This window comes from Aptenodytes forsteri, unplaced genomic scaffold, assembly GCF_000699145.1.
Source record: "Aptenodytes forsteri isolate BGI_AS27 unplaced genomic scaffold, ASM69914v1 Scaffold183, whole genome shotgun sequence".
Taxonomy (NCBI): Eukaryota; Metazoa; Chordata; class Aves; order Sphenisciformes; family Spheniscidae; genus Aptenodytes; species Aptenodytes forsteri.
In genome coordinates this window covers 3736824-3749458 of record NW_008795918.1, presented here as the reverse complement: position 1 = coordinate 3749458, position 12635 = coordinate 3736824, and the positions used below count along the sequence as shown (strand labels likewise).

The 12635-nt window shown below is 37.3% G+C and overlaps 2 protein-coding genes across 2 annotated transcripts in view; one reads left to right on the top strand and one right to left on the bottom strand.

Annotated features, from left to right (window-relative positions):
* The window catches only part of SLC39A10 (solute carrier family 39 member 10), a 63064-nt gene extending 55630 nt beyond the window's left edge, over positions 1–7434 (top strand). Inside the window, exons 9-10 of the mRNA XM_019473515.1 lie at positions 1577–1767; positions 6834–7434. Coding sequence (XP_019329060.1) covers positions 1577–1767; positions 6834–6992 — 350 coding nt within the window. The 3' untranslated portion in view covers positions 6993–7434. The remainder of the gene's footprint in view (positions 1–1576; positions 1768–6833) is intronic.
* A 463-nt stretch (positions 7435–7897) lies between these two features.
* The window catches only part of DNAH7 (dynein axonemal heavy chain 7), a 144438-nt gene continuing 139700 nt past the window's right edge, over positions 7898–12635 (bottom strand). Inside the window, 3 exon segments of the mRNA XM_019473492.1 lie at positions 7898–10466; positions 10865–10968; positions 12352–12529. Coding sequence (XP_019329037.1) covers positions 10260–10466; positions 10865–10968; positions 12352–12529 — 489 coding nt within the window. The 3' untranslated portion in view covers positions 7898–10259.

The following is a 12635-nucleotide window of genomic DNA, read 5'->3' as shown; positions in this document are numbered from 1 at the left end:
GGTTTACGTTTTGGTGTTATACCTCTGCATTTTATAGAGAGTTTCACACTACCTGTGTGATGTTGTTGCACACAAAGTTAAGTAAAGTTACGTAAGTAAACATAAGTTTACGTAAGTAGAATTCTTTGTGGAGATCTTCAGAAGATGCTTTGTACCGATTGTTGCTGAGTCCAGTAGGTGTGGATGACTATTTAGGGTAAAGCCTGTAGGCATTGTTGCCAGTGCCATTGATTCTTTTCCCCAGTTGAAGCATTTCTTCTTGGGGTTAGCTAACCATGATGAAACCTGTTGTTTTCCTGTGAGCCGTAAGGCACATTGCATGAAATTTTAGTGCACCCTAAGACTTAGAGAAGAGCAGCTAGAGAGAGGAGTCGTCATCTTTTTTGCCAGTAATGTGAAATTGTGCTAGATTAAACTGTGTATGTACTCACAGCTTGCTTACTTGATAAGCTGCTAGCTCTGAATGATCAAAAGTAAGGTAAAACAAGTACTTCAAAAACCCTTAGAGGTGATGAGTGAAAGCATTTTATATAGGCAGATACTAAGTATAAGGTAAGTAATGGGCACAGATGGGAAATAATAGAGCAGATGTTCATGGTTTGACAATGGTGCTATACGATCGTTAGTTAAGTGAAGCTGCTGCAGTAAATAAAGCATTGCAATATATATTGGTGTGCTTATAACTTGCTAGGTTAATGTGATTAAATTAATCTTGTTTAAGAAGTGAGTAGTTCACTGTACATATTTTTTGTTTTGATTCTAGGTTTTGATTCTAGATCGAGCGATTAATTTCTAGCATATCTGACATGAGGATATTAATTACCCTCATGACTGCATATCATCTTTCACTCCTCATGTTCACAAGAGTTCAGTTTGAAGGGAATAAAACTATATCAGAGCTGATCACAAGACGAAAATTTAGATCTTTATAGAACATGTACCTCTATTGGCAATTTTAGCAGAGCTGTCCTGAATTCGAACTAAAACAGGTTAACCTGGCATGTCTTAAACCAGCAAACTGATTTAGCATGGATGTGAAGTCATTCTTTCTGAATGTAACTCTTCCTTTTCCTAGTGCTATATTTCTCAAATTCATTGTCACCTTCTGTGGGGACTAATGCCTCATTATCCTCCTCTTGAATTTGCAGAATGAGGTGTATATAGCTAGGAGGAATTTTCACAGGTACTGATCAAAACTAAGCCTCTGTTTTTATGTGCCGTGAAGAACTTCAGTGAAGCAAAGGCAAGTCTGTATGCACAGATGTATTCTCTGTGGGAGGACCAGATCTAGACTCCTCCATTTACCTTTAACCATTAATCACTATTACCTTTGTGATAATCAGCGTGATGAATAGGCACCTTTAAATCATATTTTAATCAAGGGATTGCTGCACATAAATACAGTTCTTACAAGAGTTGTCATATCCTGTTGCCCAGTCTTCCTTTGAGCCTCTGTAGCAGCATTTTTACTTTGGGAATGCCTTGGATCGGTGAGATAGTAAATGTAGGCTAATTTATCTACGTACTCTCCTGAGAAGCATTGATACTAAACCCCTCTGTTCTGTCTCCATTTTAGGTGACTTTGCTGTGCTTCTTAAAGCAGGTATGACAGTAAAGCAAGCTATTGTGTACAACCTCCTGTCTGCCATGATGGCTTACATAGGGATGCTGATAGGCACAGCGGTGGGACAGTATGCTAATAACATCACCTTGTGGATCTTTGCAATCACTGCAGGCATGTTCCTCTATGTGGCATTGGTTGACATGGTAAGATTGTTATGATTCTGTGTCATTTTTGCATTCCATGCATAAAACCTAGGACTTGAAATGGCACCTACGACAGAACTTTTTTGTTACAACACATAAAATATCTGTAGATGTTATTATTAGATTGCTTTTTCTGTTCTATGATTTTTTTTAAAATGTTGCAGATACTTTGAGAGTTGTAGTGAAGTTTTACAGTTGCTTGCCTGTTTGGGTTTCTGCTACCAAAGTCTGCCAGCGACTCCTGTTAAAATACAAAAACTACAGGGGGGCTGGGAAAGACACTCACACTTCCCACTAATGAAAATAGGATGATTCTCTGTTTTGTGGATGGGGCATTAGATGCTGGAGTTCGATCCAGTATTTAGAATTGTTCTTCACTAAAATTTAATCTTCATATATTTGATTCTGGAAAGCTTAGTCTGAACCCTTAGCATGAACAGCTGGTAATACATACCTCTTGTCGTGATTAGCTTTTTAAAAAATCATCTGGTGGAAGAATGCTGCTGCTTCAAGGACTTAGCTATAGGTACATTATATTTAGTGTGGGTACACCATAGATCCAGATCCTTCAGGCAGTAATGCACTTGTGCACATGGTATCAGTCCATATTCAATCCTGGTTTCTCTCCTAAGCAGCTTCGGAGCTGCATTTAAATAAGCCAATTTTCTCACTTCTTGTCTTTCCCAAGGCCAGTGATGATGAAATCAGTTTTCACGTCTGGTGTATTTTGTAATGCTCTTTCTGCTTTAATATACGGAGAAAAAGATGCGTCACTTCCCTGGATTTTAAGGACAGATCTCGTATTGTATTAAATTATTAACCAATTAAACTAGAAACTCCAACCTAGTTAAAGCTTTAATTCACAAGGGTTCAGACAGCTTTTAGTGGAGTGGCTCCCTGGATTTCCATTGCTTCATTCACAAACTACTCTTTCCTAGCACAGGCATCTAAAGCAGAGGCAAGTTTCTTCACAGCTCTTATTTTTCTCCTCAAATAGACTAAGTAGCCATCTACCTATTCTCAGTAGATTGCTACTTGGATCGCCTGGTGTGGCTACATACTGCTTATAGAAAAATACTTAAATGTAACTGGAGTTCTGGCTTTGAGTGATGTTCCAGTAGAGATTTTGTTTAACCTCATAGCATCTCTGTAGAGGGTTGGGTTTACTGGAATGAGGACCAGCCTCTTTCAGTTTTCAGTTGTGGGTAAAATGGAACATTTTACTGTTCTGAAGTATTTTAAACCATGCATTTTCTTCAACTTTCCAAATTTCTTCAAAGATTTTGTTACCATATCTGGTAGCCCTGTTAGCCTACACTGCTAGTTCTGCTCTCCTGCATACATTTGTGCTGACTATCCTGTTTTCAAACCGCATTTTTTAGCAGCTTCCTCAAAAGTTAACTGGTGCAGGAATGAAACGTGATATTTGACTCTCACTGGCTGACTTGTCAAAGCAGGCAGGCATCTGTCAGTTACTTTAAGCCACAGACACAGACTTCAGGTTTCAGCAATTCTCATTGAAACGGTATCACATCTTTGTCAGATCACTGTCTATGAGGCTGTCAGATGTCTGCTCTGGTGTGGGCTGACTATTATTTCCCTGGTGCTAACTAAAGCAGCTGACATTATAAAGATCCCTCTCCCCTTTGCTGCTGTGGCCAGTAGTTGCCAGTTCCTAGCTGTGGCTGCTGAGTCTGGTTTCTCAGCCTCCGTGGTATCATTGAAGCACTAGTGAAGACCGCTGAAAGCAAGGGTTCAGTTTCTGCTGAATTTCCTGATTATCAGCAGAAGCTGTCTTGGCCATTCTGCCCTCTAGCAAATTTACCTCTGCAGTTACTTCTGTGTTCAACACTACTGCCACATTGGTGCTTAAGAAACTTAGTGTCAGTGGGGCTTCCAGCTTGCTTCTGGGTGGCATCCTCCACATCTGAGAACTTTCTCTTAAACTCAGCTTTGGTTCTGAAGATCCCATGTTAGTCGCATTGGTAGTCATCAAATGGGGGCTTGAGCATGGGTCAAGGCAGGACACAGTGGCGGAGGCTGCTCCTGTGACCTTCAGTCCTGCTTGCCATTAGGTCTCTTATGACTAGGACTCATGGAAGCCAAGTGTTGGCCATCGCACCATGGGATATTTCACTTTGTTACGGAGGACTTTAATTTGTAAATATACTCCATTATATCTATTAGGTTAAGTAAGTTCTTTTCAGGACTTGCGAAATAGAGTGTCTGTCGTTGAGAGTGATCCTTCATGCAACTTCAGATGTTCTACAGTAGCCTATAAATACTGAAATATCACTTGCTTATAAGTCCTGTGGCTGATATTTATTTCATGTACTTCTTTTGACTGAAGACATCATGTATAAAGGAAAGCAGTATTTTCATTCTTTCATTCCTTGTCCTTTTCCTCAGTCATCGTAGTCGCAACCAAAGTCAAAGCCCAATGGTCTGACTAAACAGCAGCAGGAACGGTTCTGCAAGATACGCTTGAAACGGCATCAGTTTTTTGTCTTGATGTTTCCATAATCTGCCTCCCTCTTAAAGGCCTTATTTTCTTCTTATCTGACGCTTAATAAGAACAGATTTTGATCCCTCCCTAGCTTGACAGAGGTTCACATAAAGGCAGTTTTCTATCCATTCCTTACACCAGCCCATTGAGAACCAACCTTTTGGTATTTTTGCATCCAATTGTCCTGAAGTTTGTCTAATTACATGTTTTCTAATGGTAAAGATACTTTTCTCCAGTAGAACCTAAACTCAGGCCTTTCTAAATCCTTCAGGCTTTCCATGATTCTCATGACATTTCATTTGTTGATAACTATCAGAAGAATAATCGTAATATCCTCCTTCCTGACACTGCTGTTTTGGTTTGAATGGGTACACTGAATTTTCCTATATTCCTTCCCAGTCCGACTTGAATTATATCTTACTGGAAAATAAATTTATCTGTTGTATTTTTCATTCCTTATATCTCTAGGGCTGAAACTGTAAGCTTTCAACTTCAAGAGGGTGTTGAGTTTTTTTTCTATTGACAGGACCAGATTCTTTATATGGTCCCTGAAATTGGTCACATCAATAGCAAATAAAGCAAACAGTTTAGTAATCTTCAGACATGCTGTCAAAGTAGATGATAACCGGCAGTGTTAAAGCCCATTATAGTAATGCTAAGGTGAAGCCTTTTTTTCATCCAGAGCATGTTCCACCAGATCTCAAAAACCATCTGTGGCTTCCCTGAAAAATTTCTTCATGCCTGCCAAGCTGCTATCTGAAGTTTTCTTTATACCTCCTTTAGCTACTGCACCATTGCAGAGACATCAGAGTTGAAGCAGTACTGTGTAGAGCAGCTGGGCAGTACCTATTCAAATGAGGTACTTCAAGGAGATTTGCCTCCAGGTAAATGTGAATATGCAAGAGGTTCCTACAGCACTAATATATGTGTGGACTGTATCTCAAAGATGGAAGGAGGGGTTTTAGCCAGTAACAAATTCTTGCAGTGCACAGCCTCCTTCCACCTTCCTCCTTCCCTCTTGGAGTCTTTCCAGGACCCTTTCTACACTGGGATTCTGCAGCTGAGGGAGAGCAAAGTGGCACTGGCCTCCTCTGCCTGCATACTCAGGCTCTGAGTACAAGAAAGAGGAGCATGAGCATGCCTCTTCAGATATGGCGACAGTAAAAAAATAAATAAGTATTTTGAAGACGGTGGGGAGTGTGCCCATCGTACTGGTTACCATTAAATAACCTTTTTTTTTTTTTCTCTATCTTAAAGGGGTCTTTTACTTGCTGTTCAGTTCCACAGTTTTGGTGATACATGACAGCTGTCACTATCCATAGCTAAGACTTCTACTCATGATACTCTCCCTTTTCATGTCCGTGAGCAGAAACCTTGGAATTTATGGAGACAGAGCACTGTGCTCTTCCTAGTTTTGAAACAGATGCCATTTATTCTTAATGACTTAACAGTACTTCGTAATTTGGTGTAGTGCTTGTGGTTAAGCTGCCTGGTCTATTGCATAGGTGATGAACATTTTTCACACCAGTATATTTTTTATATTTAAATACTCAGTGGGTCAAATTAATTGTTATCTTTATGTATCTTTTGGAAATACAGTAATACAAGACCAGATGGGTAATATATTTGGGGTTTTTAGCAGATTTGATGCTGATAATTTGTCATTGTCTGTTATGCGATATTCAGGTACTTGAAATAACCAGAACTATTCTAGCCTATCTAATGAAAAGCAATAAATAGAGATTTGTGCTGTGTACTACCTGAAGTTTCCATTTTGTTCTGTTTTTTTCTGTACTAAGTGTGTCTTGAAGGAATTCCTTCATTTACCTCATGCTTTCTTGAATTAATTTCTTTGTAAAACATTTTAAGTTATTTCTCTTCTGTATGGGTGGCTTTGTAAGACACTTCATAAGATTTATTTTTACATCTTCCAAGTCCACTGTTATTTGTTGCTTTTGCCAGTACTATTTGACTTTCCTTCACAGGTGAGGAATATAAGGCATATCCAGAGCTTTCAGAATTTTTTATAGCTTCACATAGAATTTCTCTGAATTACTTGTAGCTATTATTCCCATATTTAAAAGGGAAATGTATGTGAATATGTGTAAGCATATAACATGATGAATGACTAAGTTAATCAGCAAAGTCATTATAAAGGGTATATTTATAGCAATGTAATTACTGTAGCAATAGTCAAAGCTTTTCATTATGTTTATCTGAGCATGATTTAATTTTAATTGAGTAAAAACTCGAAAGAGCAGAACTCGAAGAATGCTGGGCTGGTCCTTATCTTGAGGAACTTCAAGTAGATGTACGATCTAGTAAAAGCTGAAGGAAAAAAAAAGTCGAAAGGAAAGGCATTTTTAGTTTGTTTTGTAAATATGTGATGTGATCATGTTTTTATCAAATGTAGTGGTTAGGTAGAGTTTTAGTTGTCCTAGTATATTGTTTTTATAACTGAATCCTGGAGTGTTTATTCTTGACAATATCGTCTTGTAAGCTTGCCCGTGTATAAATAGAATAGAGGTGAAATAACTTTCTAAATTGTTTTTCCTTTTAGCTTCCAGAAATGCTTCATGGAGATGGAGATAATGAAGAGCATGGTTATTGTCCCGTGGGGCAGTTCATTCTTCAGAATCTAGGCCTGCTTCTTGGATTTGCCATCATGCTGGTGATTGCCCTCTATGAAGATAAAATTGTGCTTGACATCCAGTTTTGACCTAATTCTGGTAATCACTGTGGTTACAATAATGTTACTGTATGGCTTTGAGTCTGCACTGTTTCACTGTATGCACATTGCTCAGAGAAAAAGCAGTGGCTTGCACTACTTACACACATACAGTATATTCATTTCTGTGTAGATTAACTTCTGCTTTTTTTCTAATTCAAGTCAGATGAGATTACTCAATGCATCTTCTAAATTCAAGTGATCGACAATTAGGAAATACTAAATATGAGAAATAAATGCCAAGTTCAGTGTACTATGTAGGAAGCACTGCTTGCTTAAGAAAGAACAAGTACAGTGAATGATCTACTCATTCGGGAAAATACCATTTCATTAGTACATTTGAACAGAACCCAGAAAATGTTACAGCTGAAATTCATACCTCTGCAAGGAACCTGAGTAAGCTTTTAGTGCCACGTAAGTCTTAAGTAGCGCGTATATATATATATCTATATATATGTATAGATATATATAGATAGATGGATGTGCATGCATATATATATATGTGCGTGTGTGTATATATATATATTCATTCTGTGCTGATTCTTCTGCATAGTGGTGACTTGAAGTATTAAATCTTAAAACAGCACATGACTGGAAACCACTGTGCTGGTTTAAATTTTAAAAAAGAAACTCGAAACCTAAACACTGTTTAAATTCTTAGAGTATGTGTTAAGCTGCACTCCATCGTTATAAACTTCATGTGTAAGAAGGCAGGCTGTTGCAATATACGCTGCAAAGTGCTATGTTCTGTCGAGGATCAGTTTGACGATGTTTTCCTGACTAAGATTTATTTGATGTTTGTTCCTTGATATTAGTAGGAAAATGCAAAATGCAGTAGAATTAGTGTTAGCTTGGGGAAATCCCTGGTGTTGGAGTTATTGAGCTATTTCTGGTTCTTTTTTACAGATGCTAAACATGTATTGTGTGCCACTTGCAGCATAAACTACTGAAGAATTGTGGCTGTGAATTTGTGCAAACTCTTTTAACAGAGAATCTATATGGGAATTTCTCCATTTTTTTAACAATTATTTTGGAATGTTTTCTCCTCTTCATGTTAAAACAATCCAAAGTGCAAGATGCTAGTTATGAACCTGGGCACAAAGGTTAAATTATGCTCTGTGTATGTAGTACTGGTAGGTTATTTACAATACTGTAATATCAGATCAAAATCTGTTTCTACAATGCCTTGATACCAGACATTGTAGCACCAGCCATTTCTGGCAGTAGAGAATATGTAAGAAGATTTCTACTTCCAGCATAAAGGAGTTCATTTCTATGATATTTTTTTACAATTTTGGTATTTAAATTAGATTATTAAAAAGCAGATGTGATAGATGCGTGGTATGTGTAATTGGGAAGGATAGACGGAAAATTTGGGCCTTAACTTGCTGGGATCAGCTGTCCTAGATTGCATTGTGCCGATATGCTTATATTGCCAGACATGAGTTAGTTCTTCTTGTACCCATCTCCTTAAAAAAACTGTGAGTTTGCGAGGAGTGCAAGTTGATTCTGTAGTACTAGTCCTAAGCATGGTAGTAGCCTTTTTTAAAACATACAGTTTGTCTTCTTTTATGTGTATGGCAGGTAAAAGCTGTATTTTGACTATGTGCCGTAAGTTTTGTTTCGGTCTGCTTGGTGCCAGTGTAGCTGCTAAAAACACTGATCCTAACGCCTTTAATGAGAGCCAGTTGGTATCATCTTCATTCCATTTCAAATTAATGTGTTTCCTGTGGCCCTTTACTTTTTGAGGCTTCATTGGTCAATTCAGTTTTTACTGAGAGCAGCTCATGTATTTTAAAGATACCGGTTGGTTCTTGCCAGTATTTCTTCCTAATGCAGTATCAAGAAACAGTATTAAGGGTCCATTTCAAAGGGCGCAGTTTCTTCAGTGAAGAAGCCAAAAGCCCAGAGTTCGGGCATGCAGCCATTTGATGCTCTGAACTCAGGTTTTCTTTTTTCTTCTTTAAACGTGTTTACTGTTGGACCCTAATTAGCACACTGTTGTTAGCTTCAGATTACTGAATTTCTGCAGTGTAAAGACCCTGACATTTTTTCATAGTGCCCATGTTAGGTCACTGAGTACCATTTTCAAAGAGACTTAACTCGCTGGATACCTTCTGAGGATCTAAGTTTAAACAACCTATGTTTCTTATGTATTAAACTGACCCTTAATTTTCCTTTTCTGTTGTACTCGATAGAATTAAGGGGGTCATTATGTGGTTGAACTGATACTTTGTCAAATCATTTTTTTAAAGTTTATTTCTTTTAATTCTTTTCAAATGAAGATTTCTATATTTCAGGTAGTATATTTACTTTTGTATTAGTTGGAATATGGTTATAGCTTAATACACTGCCTCTATAGGAAAATAGTTAACTTCCTTCCAAGACCATCTTCAGACAAGGGAAAAACATGGTCCTTGAAGGTAGGTACTGTATTTTTCATTAAATATGGGTTGTTTCCTTTTATTTTCTAGTATTTATTACAAGTTATGAAGAACAGTGTAACAGCTGTGACTTCTTCTGTATGTTTCCACCAGTATTGAATTCCAAATGATTCTAATGTACGCTTTTGAGTCATGTTACAGACAATCTGAATTCCACTACATTTCTCCTTGGCTTCAACATTCCATTCTGCTTGAATCCAGAGTCTCATTTAACTTGTATTTGTTGGAGGGCGTAAATGTTACTTGTATATTACAATGCTGTCACTGTGTGACATCCCATATGAATTTTGATGTAGATCACATTGCACTCAATTCGCTGTGATTATGCTTAGAAAATATTGTAGTTGCTAGATGCAGTGTGATTTTTTTTTTTAAATTTTTTTTTTCTTTCCCCTCCCATTAACAATTGAGTCTGTTTTAAAATGTGATTATGGTCCTATAAGATAACTTGCTGAGCTATCAGTCTTTTTGTTATAACTAAATCATTTTTTAAAATTTTATAAAGCTGGAAATGATCAAATGCTGTTTTGTTCATTGTCAACAGTGTTGTGTTCATTTTATGTATGTTCCTTATAAATAAGGAGCCTTCAGAAAATAAAATTATTCAAGGAGCAGATATTTTCGTTGGCTTTTATAAGGTTTTATTGTGCACCTTTGTATTTTAGTACTTTGTTTCAAATCTCATGAAAGGCACAAACACAACATTGTAAACAAACTCATTTTGATTTCTCTTTTTATGTGGCACTTCAGGACTGGCGCACGTCTCTTATAAGTGATCTGGAAAATGCACCTACCTCTGTAAATTGTGATAGGTTTATGAGTTAAGCTGACATAATAATGCCACACCCCGTCTGATCCAATGTTCTTGCGGTTTGTCTGAAGGGAGAGTCATTGCGATGACAAAGTTGGTGGAATGGCCTGTAGTTGACAGGATCCCTCTTCTCTCGCTGGTCTTGTACACTGGGGCCAGGTAACTTGGTCGCTGTGGAATGTCTGCTCTCTTACACGGCTTTAGCCATATCTGCAGTAAAGAATAAAATAATCCTTTTCATCTCAGTTAAAATAAGAAGTAGGGAAACAGTCTTGGCTTGGCCAAAGTATTTTGACGTTGTTGGGGTTTTGTTTGCTTTTTCACAGATAGCCCTGAAAACCTGTTTCTTGTTTCCTCTTTCTTATCAGATTGCTTCCTGGCCCAAAATATGCAACACCAAACTTTTCCTGTCACTGTCATTATTAGCAAAGGATTCTTAGCTCCTCTCAGGCACTTAATTTCTATTTCAACACAAGCATTTCAATTCAATTTTTTTTTTTTTTTAAAGCATTACCCTGTTTCTTCAAGACTAGAACTTAAGAATATTAATTCTACAGTATTTGTTGGTATACAATACTATAAAATGTCACCAAACGAAAGATACTGACCACAGGTACTGTATCATAGAGGATTTTTGGATGAGATTCTCCTAGCTTCTTAGTTTGCCTGTTCCAGCGTGCTCCATCCAAGAACAATCCCTGAACGTAGACCCCTGAATTAGTTGGAAAAGATACCATATTAAGCAAAACCTGAAAATGTCTTCTAGCTGAGAGCAGCAGCTAGTGCAACGCACTTCGCTGTCAGTTGATTGTGTGGGACTTTTTGTCAATGTTACGTGTTCCAAGTGATGATGAAATAACTTTCAGTATAACAATCTTATACTGTATTACAATTTATTATGATTACAATTCCATAAAGATTTATAAAGTTACAATGTCTAGTGATATCATAATGTATCCTGCCTTTTTGAGTGACAGCGGTTAAAAATTATTCCAAAGTACAGGACGCTATTTTTACAGTTGTCATTATTATAGAGTTTTCTGTATGTACTACATATTGTCAGTTTTAATGTTTCCAGACTTGGAGATTTGATCATATAAAGAGTCTTTCACTACTTAGTCTTCACGTTGTTTCATTGCTTATGTTTCAAATTGCCACTTGCTTATACCTTTCTGAAGCGGTTCATTAAAGGAGTAAAGTAGGGAAAAAAAAAAATCTTTACATGTTTAAAAAACATAAATATCGTTATTTTGACATCATAATGACATGACAGAATGACAGCTGTCATTCCATCAGCTCTCCAGAAGAAAACAGTAAATTACAGCAACATCTGTTTTTCACCAAACTTGCACCTTCTTGCTCTGTAGACTGAACCTGCCCCAACAGAAAATGACTTGAAACTGACTGGATGTGATTCTCCCAGGCAACCTGCCGAGCCCTTCTTTTACACAACTTCCAGTCAAACTGATCCTCAGAAAAGTATTAAAAAGAGCATTAAGAACAGTTCAGTTTAATCTGTCCTTTTTTCTAAGGAAGGGCAAGCTAACATGTATCTGCAGCTGGAACCTAAGGTAAGTAATACATTATTAACGTGGTTTGATAAAAAATAGGGCTTTTCACCCCTTAGAGCAGTCCCCTATTGGACATTGTGATCACATCCATAAGATATTTTTCTAGGGATAGTTAACGTAGCATACCCAAATTCTCTACTAAATGTTTGGTTCTCCTTGGCTTAGGAAAATACGCGTCTTCAGACATATATGCTAATGGAGTGAAATAAAAGGGGGAAAAAAAAAGGCAAGCTAGATACCACTTGAAAGTTTGATCTGTTGTGGGAAGTTTGGGGTAAGGAGTGTCCTCTGGTGGTGGTGTTTTATATCTGCATGCTAATCCAGGAGGTGAACTAATCTCAGCAGTTCTTAAGGACTTAAATAGTATTTTGCCTCTTCACTTCTTGTGCATCTCATGGGGAGCAGTGCAGTTGTGTATGTTTTCCAGCTGAATTCATTAACTTAATTGCATAACTGAGTCTTCAAATTAACGTTAACTTCTGAATACATCAGCAAAGACAGATAATTGTCATGCATTTACTTACCATCTTCAGGAGCAATTTCATATTCCTTATCTTCCAGCACTTCATAGTCAAATTCTAGGAGGTCTATTGGAATGGTGTATTTTCTGGCATAGTTCTGCTGGGCACCTGTTAAGAATGCTTGAGTGAAGAAGAATCCTGAAATCCAGAAGACTGGTGGAGTTCCATTTTCATACCACAGCTGCAGCAGCAAAAGAGAGAGGAGGAGAAAAGAAAAAAACTGCCTCTTTTTTTTTTTTTTTTTTTTTTTTTTTTTAGAAAAGAATTTTTTTTTAAAAAAAAAAGAA